The sequence below is a fragment of the Maylandia zebra genome, linkage group LG14, assembly GCF_041146795.1.
Source record: "Maylandia zebra isolate NMK-2024a linkage group LG14, Mzebra_GT3a, whole genome shotgun sequence".
Taxonomy (NCBI): Eukaryota; Metazoa; Chordata; class Actinopteri; order Cichliformes; family Cichlidae; genus Maylandia; species Maylandia zebra.
Window position 1 is genome coordinate 34882308 of NC_135180.1, and position 22030 is coordinate 34904337.

A 22030-nucleotide genomic window follows, 5' to 3' on the forward strand; every position below is an offset into this window, starting at 1 on the left:
AAAAGCTAGAAAAAAAAACTATGCAGCGAATCAGCAGATAGAAACTTAAAAAAAAGAATGTGTTGCTTTTGTCTCAAAATAACATTTAAAAACAGATTTCTCCCAGCAAGCTAGACTCCTATTACAGCTGTTCAACTCTATAAGGCATTAACGGCTTCATTAGTGGCTCAGTCTGCACTGTCCACATGTTCAGCGTCTCTGGCTCCTCCCAGCAGAGCACTTGAACAAGTTCCATTCCAAATCAGATACAATTAGCTACATGTTTACGAAGATAAAGAATAGGTGTTAGAATTGCCACCAGTTCTAACTTTCAGCCACATAGTTAAATGTTTTTTGTGGAAGGGGTGGAGCAATTGCCACGACTGCGCCTCCCGTAAATTTCACATTAACACTTACGACTATTTTAATCTGTTCATTCAGCAAAACATGAAGAAGAGGGAAGATGCAATTCCAGCAGATCAACAGATCTCAATGATGGCCCATATCAGCTGGTGGCTTCAGCTGATATTTTGCTTCCAGTTTGCAACTCTCACATGCAAGGCGGCTATTAAATTACTTTAGTTAGCCTACAGTTATTGCACCCTGCATGCTGCTTTGAAACCCACTTCAGTGTGGTGTCTGTCATCACTAACTCCTGCTCCAGCCTGTGAGTAAGGGGTTTGCTGCTGCTTTTTCCTCCTCTGGCTCTCTTTTTATGATTGTGGACACACAGGGAGGTCCCAGAGCAAAGCCGTAATGCCAGATATGAAGTACTGCAGATGAAAATAATCAATTATCTTTTGGCTATAGTGGTCCTGGCTGAAATGGTCTCCAGCTGTTAAGAAATGCACTGTGAATCAATTCTCTTTTAACTGTGAAAGGCTAAATGAAGTGCGTTAAGTTCATTCATCGACTGGCGAGCATTACTGTTCTGTTCATTTCTGTATGCATATAAGTTAAATATGCTGCGCCGTGTTTGGGTGTGAGGAGAGTGTGTACATATGTGTGTCTCACTCCCTTTCACTACCCTTTGAATGCTGGAGCTGTGTTTCCATGGCAACGCTGACCCCTGGGAGTCAATGTTATTTTTTTTCCACACAAGTAGCCTCTTTGCAATCCCTCTCTCTCTCTCCCTCTCTCTCATCCATCCTTCCCTCCCACTCTTCATCTCCTGTTCTCTCACCAACTCACATTGCGTCTCTCTCTTCTTTTGCTATTGTGTACCAAAGTAATAAAGAAAAAAAACACTCTTTACTCATTATCTGCTCCTGCACAGTCCATTTTATTCAGTGGCTGTGTCAGCTCTTTCTCCTTTCAGGACATCTTTACACTGTTGACACACATTCACGCACAAACACAGCGCATCAGAAACTCTCCTTCTTCCTCTCTGTATTCAGACATCGTTCAGTCTCAGTTCATCTCTTCTTTGGATCTCTTTGTCTCCCGTCCTTTATAAGGACACCTCTAAAGACAGCTCCCACTGTTTTGCATCTCGCAAACAGGAGCCTTCATCGTCCGTTGTATAATGTCGTCTTCATTTTATAATTCCACTGAATTCAAGATGGGATGTTATCATGCATGTGTAATCGTAACTTCACAGGTGAGACATCGCCTCGTTTCCCTCTCTGCTGAACATGAACAGTGTAAAACATCAGGAACATCTCTCTGTAACACTGATAAACACATTTGTGTAGAAAGACTGACTTTATACTTCTCTTTGGGATTGTAGTGGAATTAATTGCCTGATCAATAAAGAAACAAATCTATCACTTATATTTCTGCTGGGTAAATGTACTTTAAAACGTCGATAACTAAGTAATAACCTATCTCTTTTTTTGCCCAACCTCCCACCAGGCCAAGCTGATCGTCCCCAACAGTACAGCAGGATTGATCATTGGTAAAGGCGGAGCTACAGTCAAGGCAGTGATGGAACAGTCTGGGGCGTGGGTCCAGCTATCCCAGAAGCCAGAAGGTATCAACCTGCAGGAGCGTGTGGTCACCATCAGCGGCGAGCCCGAACAGAACCGGAAAGCAGTGGAGATCATTGTCCAGAAGATCCAGGAGGACCCACAGAGCTCCTCGTGCCTCAACATCTCCTACTCCAACATCACAGGGCCAGTCGCCAACTCCAACCCCACCGGCTCACCGTACGCCAACTCAACCGAGGTCATGCCAGCTGCCGCAGCCGCTGCCGCGGCTACGGCTTCTTCTCTGCTCGGCCAGGCAGGCCTGGCTGGGGTTGGAGCCTTCCCAACCACTATGTCCAGCCTATCAGGCAACGACTTGCTCGCCATCACTTCTGCCCTCAACACTCTGGCCAGCTATGGTTACAACACCAACTCTCTGGGCCTGGGGCTCAACCCTGCTGCTGCTTCAGGGGTTCTAGCCGCAGTAGCGGCTAATGCAAATCCAGCAGCAGCTGCTGCAGCTAATTTGTTAGCATCCTATGCCAGCGATGCATCCACCAGCGCTGCTCACCCTGCAGCCAGTCTTGGAGGCTTCTCTCTGGGATCCCTAGCTGCTGCTACAGGGGCCACCAATGGTTACTTAAGCGCTGCTTCACCACTTGTGGCATCATCTCTACTGGCCACAGAGAAGCTAGCAGAAGGAGCAAAGGAAGTGGTTGAGATCGCTGTGCCAGAAAACCTAGTGGGAGCCATTCTGGGGAAAGGAGGGAAGACGCTAGTGGAGTACCAGGAGCTGACCGGCGCCAGGATCCAGATCTCCAAGAAGGGCGAGTTCATTCCTGGAACTCGGAACAGGAAGGTGACCATCACAGGTTCCCAGGCCGCCACACAGGCTGCACAGTACCTGATCAGCCAGCGAATCACCTACGAGCAGGGGGTACGCGCCACCAACCCACAGAAGGTGGGCTAAACCTGACAGCCGATGAGAAACGAGGAGGAAAAGAGGAAAAAAAAAGAGTGGGGGCTTGGGGGAGGAGTATAAAAAAAAGTGAGAATGGAAAAAGGAGAGGAGAGCAAGAATGTCGGAAGGAATCGTTCGCACCGTTTTCTTCTGCGTGTTTTCAGTATTCTCTATTAAAAAAAATTTTTTTGACGCAAAGCAAAAATGTGCTGAGAAGACGAGGAGGGAGAGGAGCGAGTTATTACGCTGAAAAACCAAGAAAAAAATGTGCAAAATGTAAATAAGGTTTTATTACTTAACGTCTTGACCTTTTGGGATTTTTTATTGTTTTGTTTATTGTTTTATTGTTTTGTTTCGTTTAGTAAATTAAGCTGTCTGTTTGTTTGTGTATTGTGTGGACAGAGCTGAATGCCATGTAGACAGGCCGACTGCCTGAGAGGCTACAGGAAGTGGGGGGATGGAGGGAAGGGCATGGGTGCGGCAAGGCGGAGGGTTGGGGTTTTGCAGGGTTCAGCCCTCCACCGCCCCCGAACCCAATACGGAAACAACCCTTAGCCCTCCTTCCCCCTGCAGGCCACACCCATCACCCTCCAGTAGGGTTTTTGTTTTTTCTTCTAGGAGATTTACCCCAAACCCCTCGCCCCACCTCCCTTGAATGCCCCTCTCACTTTTTGCTCCCCTGACCCGCCCCTCTCCCTTTTACAAGGGTTTTATAACAAACAAGACTGCAAACCTCAGCCTGGTGTGCGAGAGAAGAAATGCCCTTGACTCCTCCCCCACCGCCGACACCTTCTATTACTTCACCCGCATATGATCGTACCTCCCTCCTCGTCCCCTCGTCTGGGAGATGAAGGGTGAGGTGAAATTGGGCAGAGGTGCGGGGAAAGAGAATCAACCGGGCACTTTTTTTTCTTTTGCACACCTTCCCATACCTGTGATGTATCCCACAAGCAGTGCAGCGCTGCAGGGGTGTTACAGCATGTGACGCCCACCCCCACGTGTGGCTCTAACGTCTCAGATAGAAAGGCGAAGCGCACGCCGATGACCTCACATAGTGAAAAACCCATAAACGACAAGAGCGATACAGCGCAGGCTGCGGCAAACACACAGGATCTATGGCATTTTTTGCAGTCTGCTGTGATAATTCTATTAACTATATTGTCGATATAGGAATCATTACCTTCGTCATTATTTATTAATGAGTTCACCCATATAAGGCTCAGTTGTGTTTTTTTTTTTAATCTGTGAATTCAGGTTGACATGAATGTAAATGAGACTATTTTTGATTTGATTCTTTTGTTTTAATTTAAGTGGATTGAAGATGAATAGTAATGTCACATAGTGTAATATATGTCTTATTTAAGTCCAGTAAGAAAGCCACCCCAGGCATTAGGATCATTACAGTGAAGGATCACCTTATATATCCAGTCAAAGAAAAGAACAGGGAACACACACAGACACGCACACGTTTTCACACTGAAACAGAACATTATGATGCCATATTTGGTGCTAGAAAAGGGAAATCACCATATCTATGATGCAGACTGCAGTAAGACTTCTAGATTAGCAAGAAAAGCTCTAAACCTCTCGTACCACAGGCTGCAGTGCAGCTGAATTAACCTACCTGGTTATCATGCTTAGCTCCTAGCTCATGCTGCAAAAGATCACTGCTGTTTATATGCCCTGTTGCAGTTTGCCTGCATTGTAAAGTTGTAACTAAAATGAATAATCCAGTTGAACTGAAACTAATTCTCGGATAAACTGCTGCTCGGCCTGTGGACACCCGAACCCTTCGGATTAACCCAAACCACAGACTAGATAGAGTGAGAGCAATTAAGACTAACAAGATACTACTGAGAAATGCAAACATTTAGTCGGAGGTAACACTGAAACGTGACAAAGGAACGTCGTTTATCTGGGGTCCACTGCTGAATCTGCAAGCCTCGCTAGTAGATTTGCTTTTTTACGGCAGCGTGCATATCAGTAATGGAGATAAATAGGCTCACTGACCTTTGCTCTTATCACGCATCCGTCCAACTGCCAATGAGATGAAGGGCAGATGAGAGATTTTTAACATATGTCCTGGGAGCTGAGCTCATTTCTGCCTCTGGCAAGCTGTAGGTCTCCCTCGGAAACGGATTTACTGCCCACTGTAGACCCAGGAGGCTGCTGAAGATGCTGTTGTTTCTTCTGTTGTTGAGTTTTTTTTGTTTGTGTCGTGTTATTTTTGTCTGTTTTTTTTAACAATCGGAGTACACTGAATTTTTTTTGTCTTAATGCACTGTGAAGCGAGGGAGAGTTTCTCTCGACCTATGAGGTCAGGGATGTGTGCTATAGATGGCATCGTTGACTGGATGGTTTTTTGTATGGCAGGGAAAAAAACACACATATATGAAATATATGTAGAATGCATATGAAGAACTTCACCGGAAATGCACATCATATCTGAATATTGACGGAGGTGAAAGAGACTAGGTCGATGAAGAGGATCAATCAATTGAGGTCAATTAGATCCTACTTACCTGTTATCTTGGAAAAGTGTTTCGTAATTAGGGGGCAGGATGTTGGGGAGTGTTAGGTGTCCAGTAGTAGATCAAAGAGACTGGAACAAATTCTAAATTCAATATCCTATCGCAGCTGTGTCTTTCTCACGTACTGCACATCCAACAGGCAAGTCCCTGGACAGAGATTTAATTCTAACAGTAGCTGAAGTATGACGGAATGTAAAAGGCCAAAAATGAGGAGGGGGTGCATTTGATTTATTGACCTAAAAGCCTGGTGAGGGGAGGGAACACCTCTAAGACTAAACAAACAGACCTTTTGATTCTTTTGAAACCAATCCGACCCAAAATCCTCCACTGTGCTTTTGAATGTGTCACTCTCTGTTGGAGCGCCAGTGAGGGTTTATCTCCACAGCTTGGTAAGGAGGCTTCTTTACTCCCATCTAACACCATCCACACTCTCCTCACCCTCCCACCCGTCCTCAGTTTTCCAGTGCACTCCCATCCTGACACCCCCTCTCCTCCTACCACATCGCTCCATGGGTGACTATGTCTGGTGTTACGATCAATGCATGTCTGCTGCTTGCCCCGACAAATGCCACAGATTGAGCCTCTTCTCTCTTTGCCTCCTCGGGCAGCTGAGGCTCGGGCCACCAAATGCGACACTATCAGAAAATAACCACGCCCGAAGAGGAAGTCATAGCTGGCAGGGCACAGTGCATAAACACTCTTATTTGTAGTTTGTACTTCATAACAGTGACGAGATACATTACTAGCTTGGAAAACATTGCACAAACACACACATATTTCGAGGGAATAATTTCTCTTTGATAGGGTTTGACTGGATTTTATTGCAAAACCTCATAAAAGATCACAGGAAGCCAGTGTGCTTTTGCTCTGCTATGGAAATATACTGTGCTGAATGCATTCAGTAGGCTGATTTCCATTTCATTTAGAGTAAGATTTGCCTTTTTTCTGCAGGTAGACTCATTTATGGACTTAATATCTATTGAGCAATTTTGGAAAATAATTTTAGGTTTGTTGGTCAGACAAAACAAGCAATTTGTCACATGTAGTTGTTTAGCGGAAACAATAATTACTCAGGTAATTTAAAGATTTTGAATGCTAATTAATTGAAAGTCATGTGGCCGTGTTTCCTCCCCCTGCTTTGGAAAGCGTGCATGCAGCACAGTATGTTTACAGTGGCAAAACTGCACTGAAATTTCTTATATAGGTGCCATTTGATTTAATACTTTAATTCTTTTTTATCTTATTAATTAAACCTTAGGATGACTGTCTTTTACACAGCAGCTAATCTCTTTAGTTATCATAACGTTAGGGGATTGAGATAAAATGTGACAAGTACTAGAAGCAATACATGTTGTGTCGTCCCGTCCCTTATCCTCTGTGTGCCGTAGGAGCTTTTGGATTTACCCGTAGATGTTGGATAGGTTTACACGAGTAATTTTTTTTTCAATTTGTGGAAGATGCTGCTATTTAATAATAATAACAAGAAAAAAAATACAAGGTAAAAACATATCGAAATCTGTCCTTTAGCTGGAGAGGCTAGTTGCAAGCAGTGTAATACACGCTCTGTTATAAGCTGACAATAAGTTAATAAGAGCATAATTTTAACCTGAACAAGTAAAACCTGTGCCAAAACAGAACTGTAAATGTGTTGATTTAAATCACATTAGGTAAGAGGAGACATACTTTTATATTAAGAAAATGTGAAAAGTGCCAAATGAACCATATTTATAAATCAATACATAGGGGGTCAGTTTTTGAGAACTAGGTACACTAACAGACAAAGCGCTTCAGTATAGCAGTTTGTTCAATCCCTCTTCACTCCTGCCACAAGACGAGGGACCGCCATGTTAGCCAAGTGTTAGCCTGTCCTCTGGGAACTACTCTTCCCAGGATGCAACAGCACTATGACTCTGGGGCTAGAGTATCAATATAGTGATAGGTTAGCATAATAATGCTAAAAAAAAAAATGTGACTAGATAGCATTCTTAAACACAGCCTTTTATAGTTACGATGAAGATGTATTTTGTGGAAATAGATGTTATCTTTTTTGCACGTCTATATTGCATGATATCAAAGTGAAGCGTGGACAAAAAAAAAAAATCAAAGAAACAAAAAAAAGAAAAACCATTTAGGAAGTGTGTGTTGTTCATTTTTCGGAGACAAATCTTTGCATGCCGATAAGGGTAGAGCATTTTGGTATTGTTTTACACGCGTTCAGATGTTCGTTGTTTTTCGATGCAGTCGTGTCAAGTCCCGGTCCACCTGCTGCAGGTGAAGACGATGTTTGATTTCGATGTCACGACCGAGTGAGTATTTTGTCGCTAAGCTGTCTAACCTTCCTCAGAGGGATACGAACAAAACTCTCGAACAAACCTAAGACTATTTTGCTACTTGTTGAGCGAGCTTGGACTAAACGCTTCTCAGTTCCTACTTAACTTTCGAACAATTTTTTGAAGAAAAAAAAATCTGGATTTATTTTCAAATAATAGACTGAGATTGTCCATGAATGTACTCACCTCTCCATAAGTTTGCATATCACTCTTCTGACCACTGGCGTGCAGTAGAGGCTTACATGTGTTTTAGTGTGTCTCTGTAATCTAACCTTACTAACCCCTCGACGCACTCTGTCAGGCTCTCAGTATTAATATGTTGTCTGTCCTTTGAGCCCCCACGCTCTGAGCTCTGGCTTGTCTTGTCATTGAATTGCACCTTATTGACCTCAAATATGACATGGAGCATCTCTGGTCCCGCCCCTCGTGGTCACAAGTGACTCGTAAAGAGAGACAGTGTGTGAGAAAGAGGTGAAAGATCCCCTCCCTTACTTTTAAATCCAAAATAACACAGACACAGACACACTATGCTGTGTGCTGCACCGCCTGCCTCCCTTGGGTGACTCGCTGCAGAATTTGGGACAGATTGTGTTTTCACTCCCTTAACATGCAATCCAAGGCTCTGATCTCGGGGAGAGAGAGAAAAAACAGCACTGAACATTGCCAGTGTGGGTTTTGAATCCTGATCCCCCTCCTCCCCTCTCTCTCTGTCTCTCTCTGTCCTAAGTTTCCCAGTTCAGTTTAATTAGATGCTATTGGCTTCGGTGTCAAATTTTTTTGTTTTTTTGCCAAAGTCTCTCTCCGGATTTGCAGTGCGGTCATGCTTCGTATACTGACAGATGTTGTCATGGGAAGTGGCCCGCTGTTCACAAAACTAACTGAGATGGGGAAACGATCGGGATTTCCATTATTGCTCCTCAGTGACACGTTTGCACTAAACCTTCTGCTGTTACAGTGCACGGCACGCCGAGCTGAGGTGGGGGTCAGTGTGCGAGACTACTGTAGATGGTAGCCTTACTGTAGGTGTTCATTCAGCATTGTATTTAGATGTGCATGCTCCTCTCTCTCTCCCGCCCTCTGAGTTTGTCTGCTTTAGGCCCGCTCCGTGGTGTCTGTGTTGCGGCGTAGCTGGCTAGCCATGTTTTATTCATGTCTTATTTTTGTTGGCTTTTGTTTTTACTGTAACGTGTAGAGGAATGCAAACTCAATTCTAACCTGCTCGCCAGGTGACCTCATTGCTTCTCAGTGGGTGTGTGGCTCTCCGACATAGTCCCCAGCTCTTGTTCTCTGCCCCCCGCCTACCCTCCACCGCCACGCCTACCTCCACAAACCCACTCTCACCCACACCCACCACCTTTTCAAAACAACATCTAAGACATCTTTTGGGACCCCGCTCCCCACCCCCTTTTCCACCCTTCTTCCTCCCCCAACTCGGGCCCCATCGAAGCACCAGCAACGGTAGACTGCATTTGTCATATCACTGTTTTTCTGTTCCTTCTCTCGTTTCTCTGTTTATTTTTTTCCTGGTTTTGATTTGTACTGTATGCTCTAACCCAAACCAGTTTTAACAAAATGCCATTTTCTGTATGTAGCCTGTTTACCCTACTCCACCCCCCACCCCCCCTACACACACACACACACACACACACACACACACAAACACAATATCCTCCATGCCCTCTTTTTTTGCACTTTCACTGCCCACTCCTCCTCCTCGCCCAAACATACACACACTTTCCTCCTCCGCCTCCCACGAGTCTCTTCTCTCGAGTGCCAAAATAGAACAGAGAGGGAAAAAAAGCAAAACAAAACAAAAAAAAAGACAACAACAACAACTACTACTACCATTCCAAGCGTTTCTTTGAGTTGTTCTTGTGTGTCGGACATCCATCCTGGAAGCACCCATGAAGCCAGCATGCTCCGCCCTCATAACATGATGTCGCTCATGACGCCTCAACTGAACAGCACCTTGCCCCCCACCACCACCACCTCCTCCTCCTCCTCCTCCTCCTCCTCACCACCCCCACAGAGCTAAACCCGACAAGGATTAACCCTTCTGCAGGTTGGCTACCTACCTACTGTCCTGCCTCTCAACCTACCTTAAAAAAAAAGCCCTACCGCTCATGCCAGCTGCTTTCCTAATTCTGTCATTTCTTCAGCCTGTGGGACTTCATTGATTGTGTGCCATAGTGTTGGGGGCACCTTTCACTCTCCTCACCTCCCCCTTCTTTCTATACCCCCACCCCACCTTTCTCTCTCTCTCTCTCTATAACCCCTCTCGCTCTCGCTCCATTTGATTTTTCTCGATGGGAAAGATTAAAAAAAAACCTCCATTTTCTAATGATGATTTTTTTTGTTGTTGTTTAACATCCAAACCACGCACGCCGACACATGCACCGCCCCCAGTGCAGTGGTGTGGGGAGTGTTTACGCACCGTCAGCTGCGCAGCCATCCTCTGTCTTCTTGAACTTTTTGAACTTTCACCCCCTCATGAACTTTATTGACCTTCTTCCTCCTCCTCCTACCCCCCTTCTGTGTTCATCCAACTGTTTGGACGATAACTCTCCATTCCATCCCCAAAACCTCTCTGAGACTGTGCAATGCTAGCTGATATGATTGGATTTTTTTGTTTGTTTGTTTGTTGCTCACCATTGGGGACAGTTCTCGGAGCTATAAGTCAAAAAAGAACAAAAAAAAACATATGAAAGGAAGAAAAAAATATTTTAAAAAATGCAGACAAACAAAAAAAGGATAAAACACTAAACAATTGTTTCTCCACAATTTCATTTTTTTTCTCTCTCATTGTAAATATTTTTGTCAGATTTTTTGCCGAGGTGTAAAGAGAGAAGTGTTGAGCAGAAAGGGGCGGGCAGCATAAAGAGAAACTAGTGGACGCGGTAGACGATCGTAACACTTTTCATCCTCTGTATCCGATACTTAGGTCTGCCTGTATAATCGGCTATGCTAGTTCTACTGTGTTAACCTGTGCTGTTGTTATTAGTGTTGATTTACCTACTGTATTCGCTGTTTAGCGTTCATGTCGGCTAGCCAACTTTTTAGATAAGTGTGCTCATCAAATAATAATACTAATCTTGAGAAATAGTCCGAGCCATTCTCAACGTAGGCTTGCTTTTGTACATTTGTTGATGTTTCTTAACAGTGAGTTGTAGTGGCACTAGTATCTTTTTAATCATCAAGCCATAGTGATTGAAAACGCTTGGTCATGTTAGAGACATATCATCGTGGAAGACGGCTCGACTCAGCTCCTCCAAGTCGGAGAAAGAAAAACAAAAACAGGGAGGCGGAGGCGGAAAATTGAAAAACAAAAGAAGAAGAAATTAAGCTTCTCCCGGGCTACAAAATGAGGAAGATGAGCTGCTAACTTTTGTGCAATACAGTCCTAGTTTACATAACATAGAAGGATAGTTTAGAGATGATTAACCTCTGCAGGTGCCGCTCAACCACTCCGCTGCCTGCAGAACCAAACTTGTATCATATCTCCATATTTCGCCTCCACATCAAAGACATGTTGAAACTATTAAAGTGACTGTGTGAGATTAGACTCCACCATTTCATTGCATTGCTCTGAGCTCCACTCTTGATTTATGCTGCCTGCCCCATTGCCTTGAGAACACCACATGAGCTATTTATTTCTCAGACTATTATTATACTATTAATAAATAACAACACAACGAGAAAAAGGGAACGACTGGAAAAAGGTGAATTAATATTATAATTGTTTTGTTTTTATTTTTAGTATTTAGTGGTTGCTTTTAACAACATTCATTAACTGACTTAAAGATTACTGAATATTTAATGTAATTGTAGCATTGTGTTTGTAAAGAGAAAAAAACCTAGTGAGTTGTGTTTCTTGACTTGTGGATTACCAGTGAAGTGGGCAATCTAGTGCTAATATATATGAGGTCTTTTTTTAAGGATTCTTATTTTGCGACAGCAACAGCAGTCATTATAAATGTTCATTTTAGCATCACCTGTCTTCCGTTGTCTTATTCTTCACCTTCCACCACACTCTGCATCATCACAGTAACACATCGCAAGTCTGAGGGTGGGGACCGAATGTGTGTTTGGGCGAATCGAGGTGCGCGCGCGAGGGTGTGTGTGAGCAGCGTGTGTCGTGAATGTGTGTTAGTTAACGAACCTGTGTTTATTTGTGTGTCTATGCAAAATATGGTGCACATGTGCTTGTATCTTGCGTGTCTGTCTGCTCACACGTGCGAATCTGCATGCGTCTGCGTGGATGTGTGTGTGTGTGCGATTGTTGGGTCTGTGAGGGGGGGTTCGGGGTGGGTGTTGTGTCCAGTGTCCACCAAAAGCTAAAACTTGTCAGGCTTCCATACTTCCTGATGGAACCTCCTGACGTTATAGCTGCAAACCCTCATCATGTGATCTGACTCAACTCGACTGTCCATAACCCCTTCAGTCACCTGACCAACCAAATCAACCAATCACTGTCCACCACTACCGCCTTCCCCCTGCGCCATCCTTTGCTGCACACCACGTCAGCCCCATGTGATGTTCTCCATTGATAACATACTACTGTCACAATCTACTGTTACATGCTGACAGATCTGGGGATAAATACGCTTGCTTTCGTTCATTCGAGGTGTTTTCACCTTTGAGATTATTACTAAGCGCTCCTTAAATCAAGGCAAGTGTCCCTCAGGTTGTTTGACTTTTAAAGGATCAGTTCACCCATATTTAATGTTTTCCCAACAAGTGCAATATCTGTCAATAATTTATGCTCCAAAACGCTGGAGGTGAATGGAGTTAAGTCCGTGGTGGTGCTCACAGCATTAAAAATGCATATGTAAATTTAATTCACATTTGTGTGCATATATTTCTGAGGAAACCACAGCCCTCGCTGCAAACAGCTTTGCTGTAGTTTCTGGGACTGATAAGTCAAAACACCACGTGAGTCAAAAAGACAGGTGCTGTCTAACCATCTAAAAAAATTTGAATGTGACTTGAACAGTTTGGGAGATTTTAGCTGTACAGAAGTCAGATTTCTCTTAAATAATAATGAAGGAGATAGGCTACATTTACCAAATAACAGCAATGCCCTTCTCTGTTATATAAGAAACTCCTTGTGAATAATTTTATGTAGAAAGTATTTTCTCTCTGCCAAACTACACCTGCTAACTGTGGAAGGAAACGTGCATCTACCTGTGACAAGACAGCTGAGCTGTGATGATGGTTAGCTACATGTTTCCTTTAAGTGGCAGATATAGTTCCATAGAAGCGAAATAAAAATTACATCAAAGATAATAAAGATAATTTTTTGTTTGTTTTTTAGTAATCTTTTCAAACTCTAAGAAAATAGCACTCGACAAGTACAAATTTGGATTTATAACATTGAAATTTTGAGGTACATAACTTGAAATGTTGAGATGATAACCCAGCCTTACAAAAATAAATAAATCAGCAACTTAAACAGGCTTCAGTAGTTACTGCTGTGGTGTCATCCAATCATGTTTTTTGGTTCCTTGATCACCACAGCCCGGGTCCCGCATAGTTTTATTACACTGAAAAGCTGGTATCTCCAAAATTGGGCAGCTTACACCAAATAAATCGAGATGGATAAATAACTCTATGGCCCAAAATGTCAATTTGATTTTGAGAAGAACTGTACCTCTAAGTAAGAAACTATTTCTTGGATAGCTTGGATGAACTGACCCGTTAATCAGCCTGAAGTGGACTTGTTCTGTTTAATTTCTTCAGCGTCATTTAATGAAATTTAGTTTGTTTTCCCCAGAACTGCATATTACATTTCTACTGTTCATACTACTGTACGTGCTGCATACTACCTTACCAGGTCAGAATCCACCTTAACCTGTCTCCATGCCAACCACAGAGGAGCCAGTTGCATGGCAACCGGCTTCCGCCACAACAAAACAACCTACCAACCAGCCATCTTTCTCAACTGATGAGGCCACGCCCACCTGACTATGATCGCTCCGTAGAAGAAGAGATAGAGGAAGAGAGAGGATAGGAAGAAGGGATGACAGATGAAAGAGATGTAGTTGTGATTCTCAGGGTGTCTTATATAGATCTACTGTTTAGTCTGTTCTCCAGTCTCTCACTGGTGTCCTGTTGCCCCTAACTGAGCCCAAAGACGATCATGTCCTCCTCTGATAAAGTCCTTGTTTGATTGACTACTGACTAATTCCTCTCCATCAGTTGATTGATAGTATTGATTGACCAATTCTCTTGAGAGCTTGAGCTGAAAGGAGCTCAGCACTGTAACTAATGTTTACAACCCAAATGAGACCAACAACGCTGTTGAAAGAATGTCTAGGACTTAAAAAAAAAGGGAAAAAAAAGAAAAAAAGAGAGACAAATCTCTGAAGAGTACTTATTTCTAAATGATGGAACTTTTCGCTTACTTTCTATGTGACATGAGGTAATGTAATTTTTTTCAGTCATTGCATGTGACTATTTTTATTTGCAATGAAACTGTTAGAATGGATGGTACATTTGTGACGTCAGTGCAACGTTCAGACACCGACGCTAGAAGTCAGCCGGTGTCTACTAAGTGTTTTCATGTCGCCGTGAGGAGTGCTTATGGACCAATGAATGCTAAATGTGTGACCATACAAAGCTGTAAAGGTTTTGTTTATTTGTACATGGTTATGGGTAAAATAAACCATTGAAGCAAATTAACATCTTTAGTCTTAAGGAGTAAGCCCTCACACGTTTATTTGTAAAGTCAGTGCCGAGAAAGGTACTTTGGATAATGCAGTCGAGGTAAGTTTCAACAGTTAAAGCTGGTGATGTGCTTCCATTCAAACACTCGGAGGGCTCGATGTAGTTGTGTCAAAGTGTTAGAGAGGGTCAAGAACGAAAGAAAATCAGGGTTCGATCCACTTCCACACATCACCATCCTCCCTACGACAGGCATCACAATCAAGAAGGGGTGAGCTTCAACTCTCTGACATATCCATCTACCCACAATCCTCCTGTGCACCAGAGTCATCCGATCAACAAACACCTGCACCCCCGCATCCACCATGTCAGCTCCTGTGACCTCTGGCCAAATCGTCTCAGCCCTCTCCATGCCATCGGCTAAGTGGCTAGTGGCTTTTTGAGCTGTTGTTGCAAAGCCTCCTGGGAAATGGAGTCACAAACAATTCACAGCATGGTCTGACCAACCTCTTGTCACTCTCCTCCCACACACCTTTCTCCATACGCCACTAAAGAAGTTCCTCCGGCTTCCAGCGAGAAGGTCATGCCATTTTGTTCCTGATGGGTTAGGTCGCCACAAACAAGAACATATACGGGCTTTCCGGGCAGCTAAAAATACAATATGGAAAAAATGGGTAAAAGTGACTTTTTACAGTCAATTCTTACATAATACATTCAGTATTAAGATCTAACCACTGAGATGTTCATCGCTACACTTTGCACTATAAATGCTATGTGAAACTTTACTTTTTTTGTTGTTTATGAAGCTAGAAGTGCTGTTGGAGCAGCAACTACTTTATTGGTAGACTTTAACCTCAAACGTGGAAACGCTGAAAAACAGTGGGGTTGGCAAAAAAGTTCAGTCACAGGCTCAAAATAATAGGGCACATTTCAGAAACTATACCTCAAGTACAGTGATTTACCGGTCATATAAAAAATTACAACCGATATTCAGGGTTTAAACTATTAACTTTAGGGTCCAATCACACTGTTGCACTACTATAGAACTCGACCTGACCTGATGTGGCTCTAAAATGAAGCTGTAGATACAAACAAGTCAAAACTCCTTTAGAAGTACATGACTTAACTGTCTGTACAGCTAACAGCATCTTCTTAACGGCATTTCCTGCGCAGGATGTGACATATAAAAAATACATTTGACTTAATTAATTCTAAATGATGCAACTCAACCAAATTGATCACTATATTATAACATTATTTCTGACTATTATGACCAAATACCACAAATATGCGTGCCAGGCTCTCCGACAAATCAGTTCAAACTGAACTTACTGACAAAAGCATCAGTCACAGAGACCTAGACACCACCTCCCTGTCACCAGGTATAACTGGTCACAAACAGCGTGCAGGAAAAACCGTAATGTGATTCTTTTGGTTGCGGGCAGACTGAGTGCCACGTTTGCTTGTAGTTTGTATGAAAGACGCTGACTTGCCTGCAAATACCTGCAGTATGCCTGCAGTGAAACTTGAAAAATTGAGTCGCACACCAGAAATGGTGATGGTTTGCTTTCAAAGTAAAAGCCTTATTGCTGGAACGAACCGTTTTCAAAGGCTGAAACCTTTACTTTGAAAAATCTCTATTTCTGGTTTTCATCACACATTACAATGTTTCACTACCACTTGATGAGTAGTTTGCTGTTGTTTGCAGACAACTTCCATGCGAACCTCTGGTGACCGCAGCAACCTGCCAGCAACCAAAGCAACTGCTAGGAGGTTCTGGTGCAGTATCGTATCCGTATTTGCAACCTGTTTCCAACTACCATCTTTCACATTACGAACCACTTACAAGTCAGTCTTGGAATACATGAATTTCCCTAGCAACCAGCAGGTGACGGGGTGTCAATGATCAGAAAAAGCCTAAATGAACGGGGCATGAGCAATTTATTTTACAGTGATTACCAGCAGGGGTGGATCCAGGGATTTAGGGCCCAGGAAAATAATATATCACTTTGTGCCCCCAAAGTGGAAGCCATTGTTTCAAAAATTAATAGTTTTAATGATAGTGTTCTTTATTTATTTTACATTGATACACCACATGCAAATGCTTTTTGTATGTAAATGTGCTTAAACATTTGATTTATAATATAAAGTATTGACAAATATAACTTAAATACTCTCTTGCATATTAATTTTCAAAGTATAGCCAACTAACATAGCTCTCTGTCCAGAGCAATACGCACTTCTTCAAAATGCTCTTTTCATTTGGGTTTTATTTGGGTTATAATGATAATGTATTATTATTACAAGATAAATAGTATGTAGGAAAAAATACATTTCCCAGCAGGCATCCTGTAATCAGACATGCGAGAACCGACCTGCTTCTTCAGATATCAGGGTGGCAGGTTCAGTGTTAGGAGTGTGGGTATGGGGAGGTGGGGTTGGCCTGATCCAGGTGTGTTTGGTCTGTCAGCAGGTCGGTATATGTACAGATGGTCTGCCTGCAGAGATTTCATGTTGGCTAAACCAAAAACCACAAACACATTATTGTCTCTTAGAAATGAAGTGCGCTAACCAACACTTGGTTACACTTGGAGAGGCAAGCAGCATCTTTAATTCTGAATTCACTATGAGTTTAATTTCCAGCTGTCCCTCTTTTCTGGTTTGAGACCCAGACTTTGATTTTAACCACCCCATCGTCTTACATCTGTACCGCTCAGTGTCAACTAGGAGCTAAAAGTACCTGTTAAGTAAACATTATTTTATGGTGATAGGTTCATTATTTTCATTTAAAAAAAAGACTAATTAACTGTTTCAAGTTTAAGTTTATTTCAAGTTTATTTATTTATATAGCACTTTTAAAAACAACAACTGTTGACCAAAGTACTCTGCAATAAAATAGTCAAATCAGAAGACTTATCAAATAACATAGAATGTAAATTAAGAGAAAATAGAATCACAGAAAGAACAATAGTAACAGACACATTTTGATTTAAAGGCCAGAGAATAAAAGTGGGTCTTTAGACGGGTTTTAAAAGTATCCAGTGTTGGGAAGATCCTCATATGCAGGGGCAATGTGTTCCATAATTTAGGAGCAGTCATGGCCCGGTCTCTTCTGTGTATTAATCTGGACCTTGGGACAACCAAGCGCATTTGGTCTGCAGACTTCAAGGATCTTGGGGGAGAATACCAGGTTTCACTGATTTGTAGTGTGCCTGTCAGTCTTGGGCCCTTCATCGCTTTGCCAACCCATTAGCAGATATACATTTTCCCCATGTTAACTGGTCTCTAGGCCTCTGTGATTGGGGTTTGAATTGAATTACCACTGTCACTGAACAACCCTTTGGCATTTTGCAGTGAAACCTTGTTGAGCCATTAAGAACAAATACTGTCTATTTTTTTGTGCTGAACAGCAGCATGAAAATCCAACATATGAACCCAAGACAGTATATACAGGGATGCTTTGCCTTGCTGTTGGGACTTTTGAATGCAGCAATGCAAATGGTGCCAGCTCTCAGGATAATAATCTCATACTAGTGGAAGAGGCCAAATTGTAATCAGGTAAGGTTTTTGCTTTTACTTCAAAGCAAAACTTGTTTGATTATGGCTCAATGAGCTAAATGTTGATTCAAATAGTTACCACCCCCAATATCTTTCCATGCTGTTGTCATTTATAATATATTCACAATATATCAATAAAAGGTGGCATTTGGCTTCATAGTTAACACGAAATAGCCTCCACTCTTTGGCTTCTCTTACTTAACAGAAAGGATTATTTCTGGCTCCAGGGCACTTCTTCCTCCAATAAACATTTTTGTGACAAAACATATTCACTCAGATGCTTTTAGAAACAAAACAACATCTTTCTGACAGTTACTTTGAATGTGTTCTCGTCCTTTCTCCTCATCTGTACAATGGCTTGAAAATTGACCACTGGGATGTACTCCAGTTTTAAGATGAATTACACTGTGCCTTAGATCAGCTCCCAAAGGTGCTGTAGGTTGTGTCAGAACCACAGAGTGCTTTGAGGAGACAGAAGGTAAGTGGATTAGTGGCTTGAGAGAGGTTAAAGGATAATTTTGTGTAAGAAGATGAATGCAAACTCTCTACCTGTGTATAGCTAGGAACACATGGTTTATAAATATATATAGTAGTTTCATTTTTCCAAGATCCTGTGCATTGTGCAGGGAGTGATTAAAGCTTGGTTCTTCCTCTGCAGAGACAGTACATTTTCAAAGTCACAGCTCTGTAGAAGAATAAAGACAAAGAAAGCAATAAATCCCCTCACATCACTGCTACAACCTGCATTAAAATATACAGTTAAAAACTCGTTTCTGTTGAAACTTCATGCTGTCAGTTAAGCATTTCATTTGAAAGCTTGAGAAATGTCTTCTGACGATTATTTTAGCCACATAATACATAAACAACATTATTATGAAAGACATTTTTAAACGAATCCAAACTGGAAGTGTAGTTGCTTTTATATGTCATGTCATTTTTCAGTGTTTCAGTCACCACTGCCCTGCTTTTCTATAGAGGACCTTGCGATGAAGCTAGGTTAATAAACTAAGCCTGGTGCTAACACATAGATCACCGACTTCATTGAAATGAGGCTGCTCAGGTGTTGTTCATGCAGCTGCGATTTTCTGTCAACCAGTCAAGCAATTATAAATAAGTTGAAAATCCAGAGTTTAAATACCACCACAGACCTTAAAAGTAATTTAATAAACTATGAAATGAAGCATCTTTCCCAGGAAATTCCTCTGATTCTTAATTGTAACTCTTTATCTAATTGTAGCCAGTGCTAGCTTGCCATCCATCTTTGTCAGTTTTAACAAAGCACCTACGATTGCTATTAGCTCACCTTTCCTCTTAGAAGCTGCATATTGATTTTCCTCCTTCTTCATGTGTTCCTTTCACTGCTTTACACGCTCCCTCATTCATCTGAACTCTAAGAATAGATCCCACTGAACCCCAAAGGAGTTTTCACAGGAATGTCCAACTTGTTCCAGTGAGGTTTGGTGGAAGTAGGGATGAAGATAAATCGCATGTGCTCGCTTACTGCAACATTTCTTTCCTCATGGAGTGTATATTTCTGCAACAATGCTCAGCTTTTACGAGCCTTGGGTTGCAGCTCTTGTTTTTTGTTTTTGCCTTATCTCTGAGGATTAGATGGAGGTTCATATGATCACATTTTGTAAGTAGGTCTGTGCCAAATGTCTAAGTTGTCCATCTGCAGATGTAGATATCTGAACTAAACCAAAGTAAGCAACAAGCAGAATCACACTACACTGCCCCGGTGCTGGCAGTGCATCTTCACAGCATTAATAAAAAAAAACCCCACAGATGCATCCTTTAGTTTCACAATTCAGGAAGGCATAAAGGGACATGCAAATATTTAGAGTATTACAGCAAATTATTTATAGTGTTGGATTCGGTACTGGATGCCTCTCTGTGCTCTTTCTCCCTGACCTGACCATGTTTACATACAACCATAGGCATTAAGCTGTGACATATCCACACCCCACTGAAACTGTTAACTTTTAGTAGCTGTTATAAATAAGTAAGGCAATCGATCCCAAAGAGTTTCCATGGTTCCTAAAGGGGGTGAATATACAGCATTTTTGTTTTTATTAGCACAGGTTAGGGAAAAGAAGGTTTTTGGACTAAACCTATAATCTTCTACTTTTTCATGGTGAAGATGGAGATGACCGCACCACTGTTCCTACAGAGAAGCAATGACTGTCTTAAAAATAAATTACAGCAAACAACCAAATAATAATCACCACTCCCTCCAGCTGCCTGCTTTCCATCCCAGTCTGAGGGCATGTGAGCCTTTGCCAAACTAAGCAGCAGATGTTTTGAATCTAAAAGATACACAATCACTTAATCCTTTGCAATTCACATTCTGAGCAACACCGTTTAACTGGATCCACAGTGAGGAGGGAGGTTGGCTCAAAGGGTTTCATTCCATAGGGCTATATTTAATTCAAGGGGATGAAGCAAATTAAAAAACAGATCTGAAAAATGTAATTCAGTAGGTAAAATTGCGGGCATTATTGGATCTTTAATAATATCACCTTAAATCTAAATTGCGGCTTTGAGGCAGTGTATGTGCTTCGCCCCCGAATGAAATGCTGAAGATGGAGCAGAAACATGAAATGATTCATCTGTCAGTGCTCTCAAATTTTATCTTCTCACTTTTCCTTCCTTGGGATGTGGACTGCTGAATTATTTAAAGTGTTTCACTATAGAATTTTTTCTTCTTTTGATAAGAAATGAAAATATATCAACCACCAGCAGATTCACAGATAACAGATTTAAAAAATCAGCATTTACCTTTTTGAAAGGAAACCCTTTAAGTGATATAAAGAAGACAACAGCGCAGTCCCTTTGCAGGTTTTTGATACAACCTATTTTATATGAAATTTAGAGTGTAATAAAAAGTTTAATAATTAAAGATATGATTTCTAATCTGACTTCATTTTAAATTAACTTGAATAATTTTGGAACCTAAAATGCTTTGTACTTACACGGAAAGCTTCAAATCTCGCATTATGAAAGTATCTTAACCACATACAGCAGATTTGTCTCACATAAAGTCACTGAACCATAAGGAGAATATTTAGGAGTGAAAATGAGCTGATAGTCCGTCTGCTCTTTCATCTAAAAGCAACTAATCTTACAGCAGCTGTAAGCCGAACAACACATTCTCCTGCCTTCATCAAGTGTTTCAAGTGACCTCACACACACACACCTAACATATGTCTAACATAAGTAATTCAACTTGTTGCACTAATGATATTAATATATATTTATAGTTTTGTGTTAAAAAGAGTGCTTATCAATTTAAATTGCTCGTCACCGTCTTTAATCCATATTATTTTCCTACAGCACCATCATAAGTGCTATAATTCAGATGTACATTTCTTTCTCAAACATATTTCAGTTTTATTGAATGTATAATATGTGTAAAAAATATTTACATCAACCATAACTGCATTACAAAAGCTGTGACTTAAAAAAAAGAACACTGTAGTATGTACAGTGATTGCTTTATCAATTTTATGGTACCTAATATGTTCTGCAATCCTGCAGCTGTTGTTCGTTTTCTTTTGTTTTTGTTCTGGAGTCGATGCTTTAATAAATACATTTTTCTACGGCACAAAGGGAAACCTACGCAGTGCTTGATGTGTCTAGCCGATGTTGCTGTGGGTGGCGGCAGAACCAGAACGCAAAGAAGTCCTGCTCCCTTCTCTCCCTGGTGTTTATTTTTTTCATTTGTGAACAACATAAAAATGCAATTTGCCCAAATGCTCTCTGCCTCTTCTTTTAGTACATAAAGCACTATTTTACTGCTCTACTTCTTTTCTTCTTGGATTTATTTCTCCTTGGAACATTTTCAGGCAAGCAAATGGAACTTGTTGCGTTGAAGGTAAGACACATCTGGACGGCTGTTAATGCTCTACATTGCTCTAATCTCCGTTTGCAGTATAATAAAGGATTGCATGTGGCATCTAAAAGGTTTGCAGAGAATTATCACCTGATGCTGCACTTCCCGTCAGCTCTGCAGAACGTCTTAGTGCTCATTTCCAGCTGTAGCAGGCAGCTGTTTTCATCAAAAAGCTCCACAACTCAGCCAGCAGGAATCATATCCCAGCA

At 41.7% G+C, this 22030-nt stretch overlaps 1 protein-coding gene across 2 annotated transcripts in view; it reads left to right on the forward strand.

The window, feature by feature from the left end:
- Window positions 1-20661, forward strand: part of nova2 (NOVA alternative splicing regulator 2) — a 94041-nt gene extending 73380 nt beyond the window's left edge. For both annotated transcript variants that reach the window (XM_024804839.2, XM_023154401.3), the window contains one exon: window positions 1834-20661. In XM_024804839.2, the coding sequence (XP_024660607.1) occupies window positions 1834-2856 (1023 nt within the window). In that variant the 3' untranslated portion in view covers window positions 2857-20661. The remainder of the gene's footprint in view (window positions 1-1833) is intronic.
- Window positions 20662-22030: the final 1369 nt, after the last annotated feature.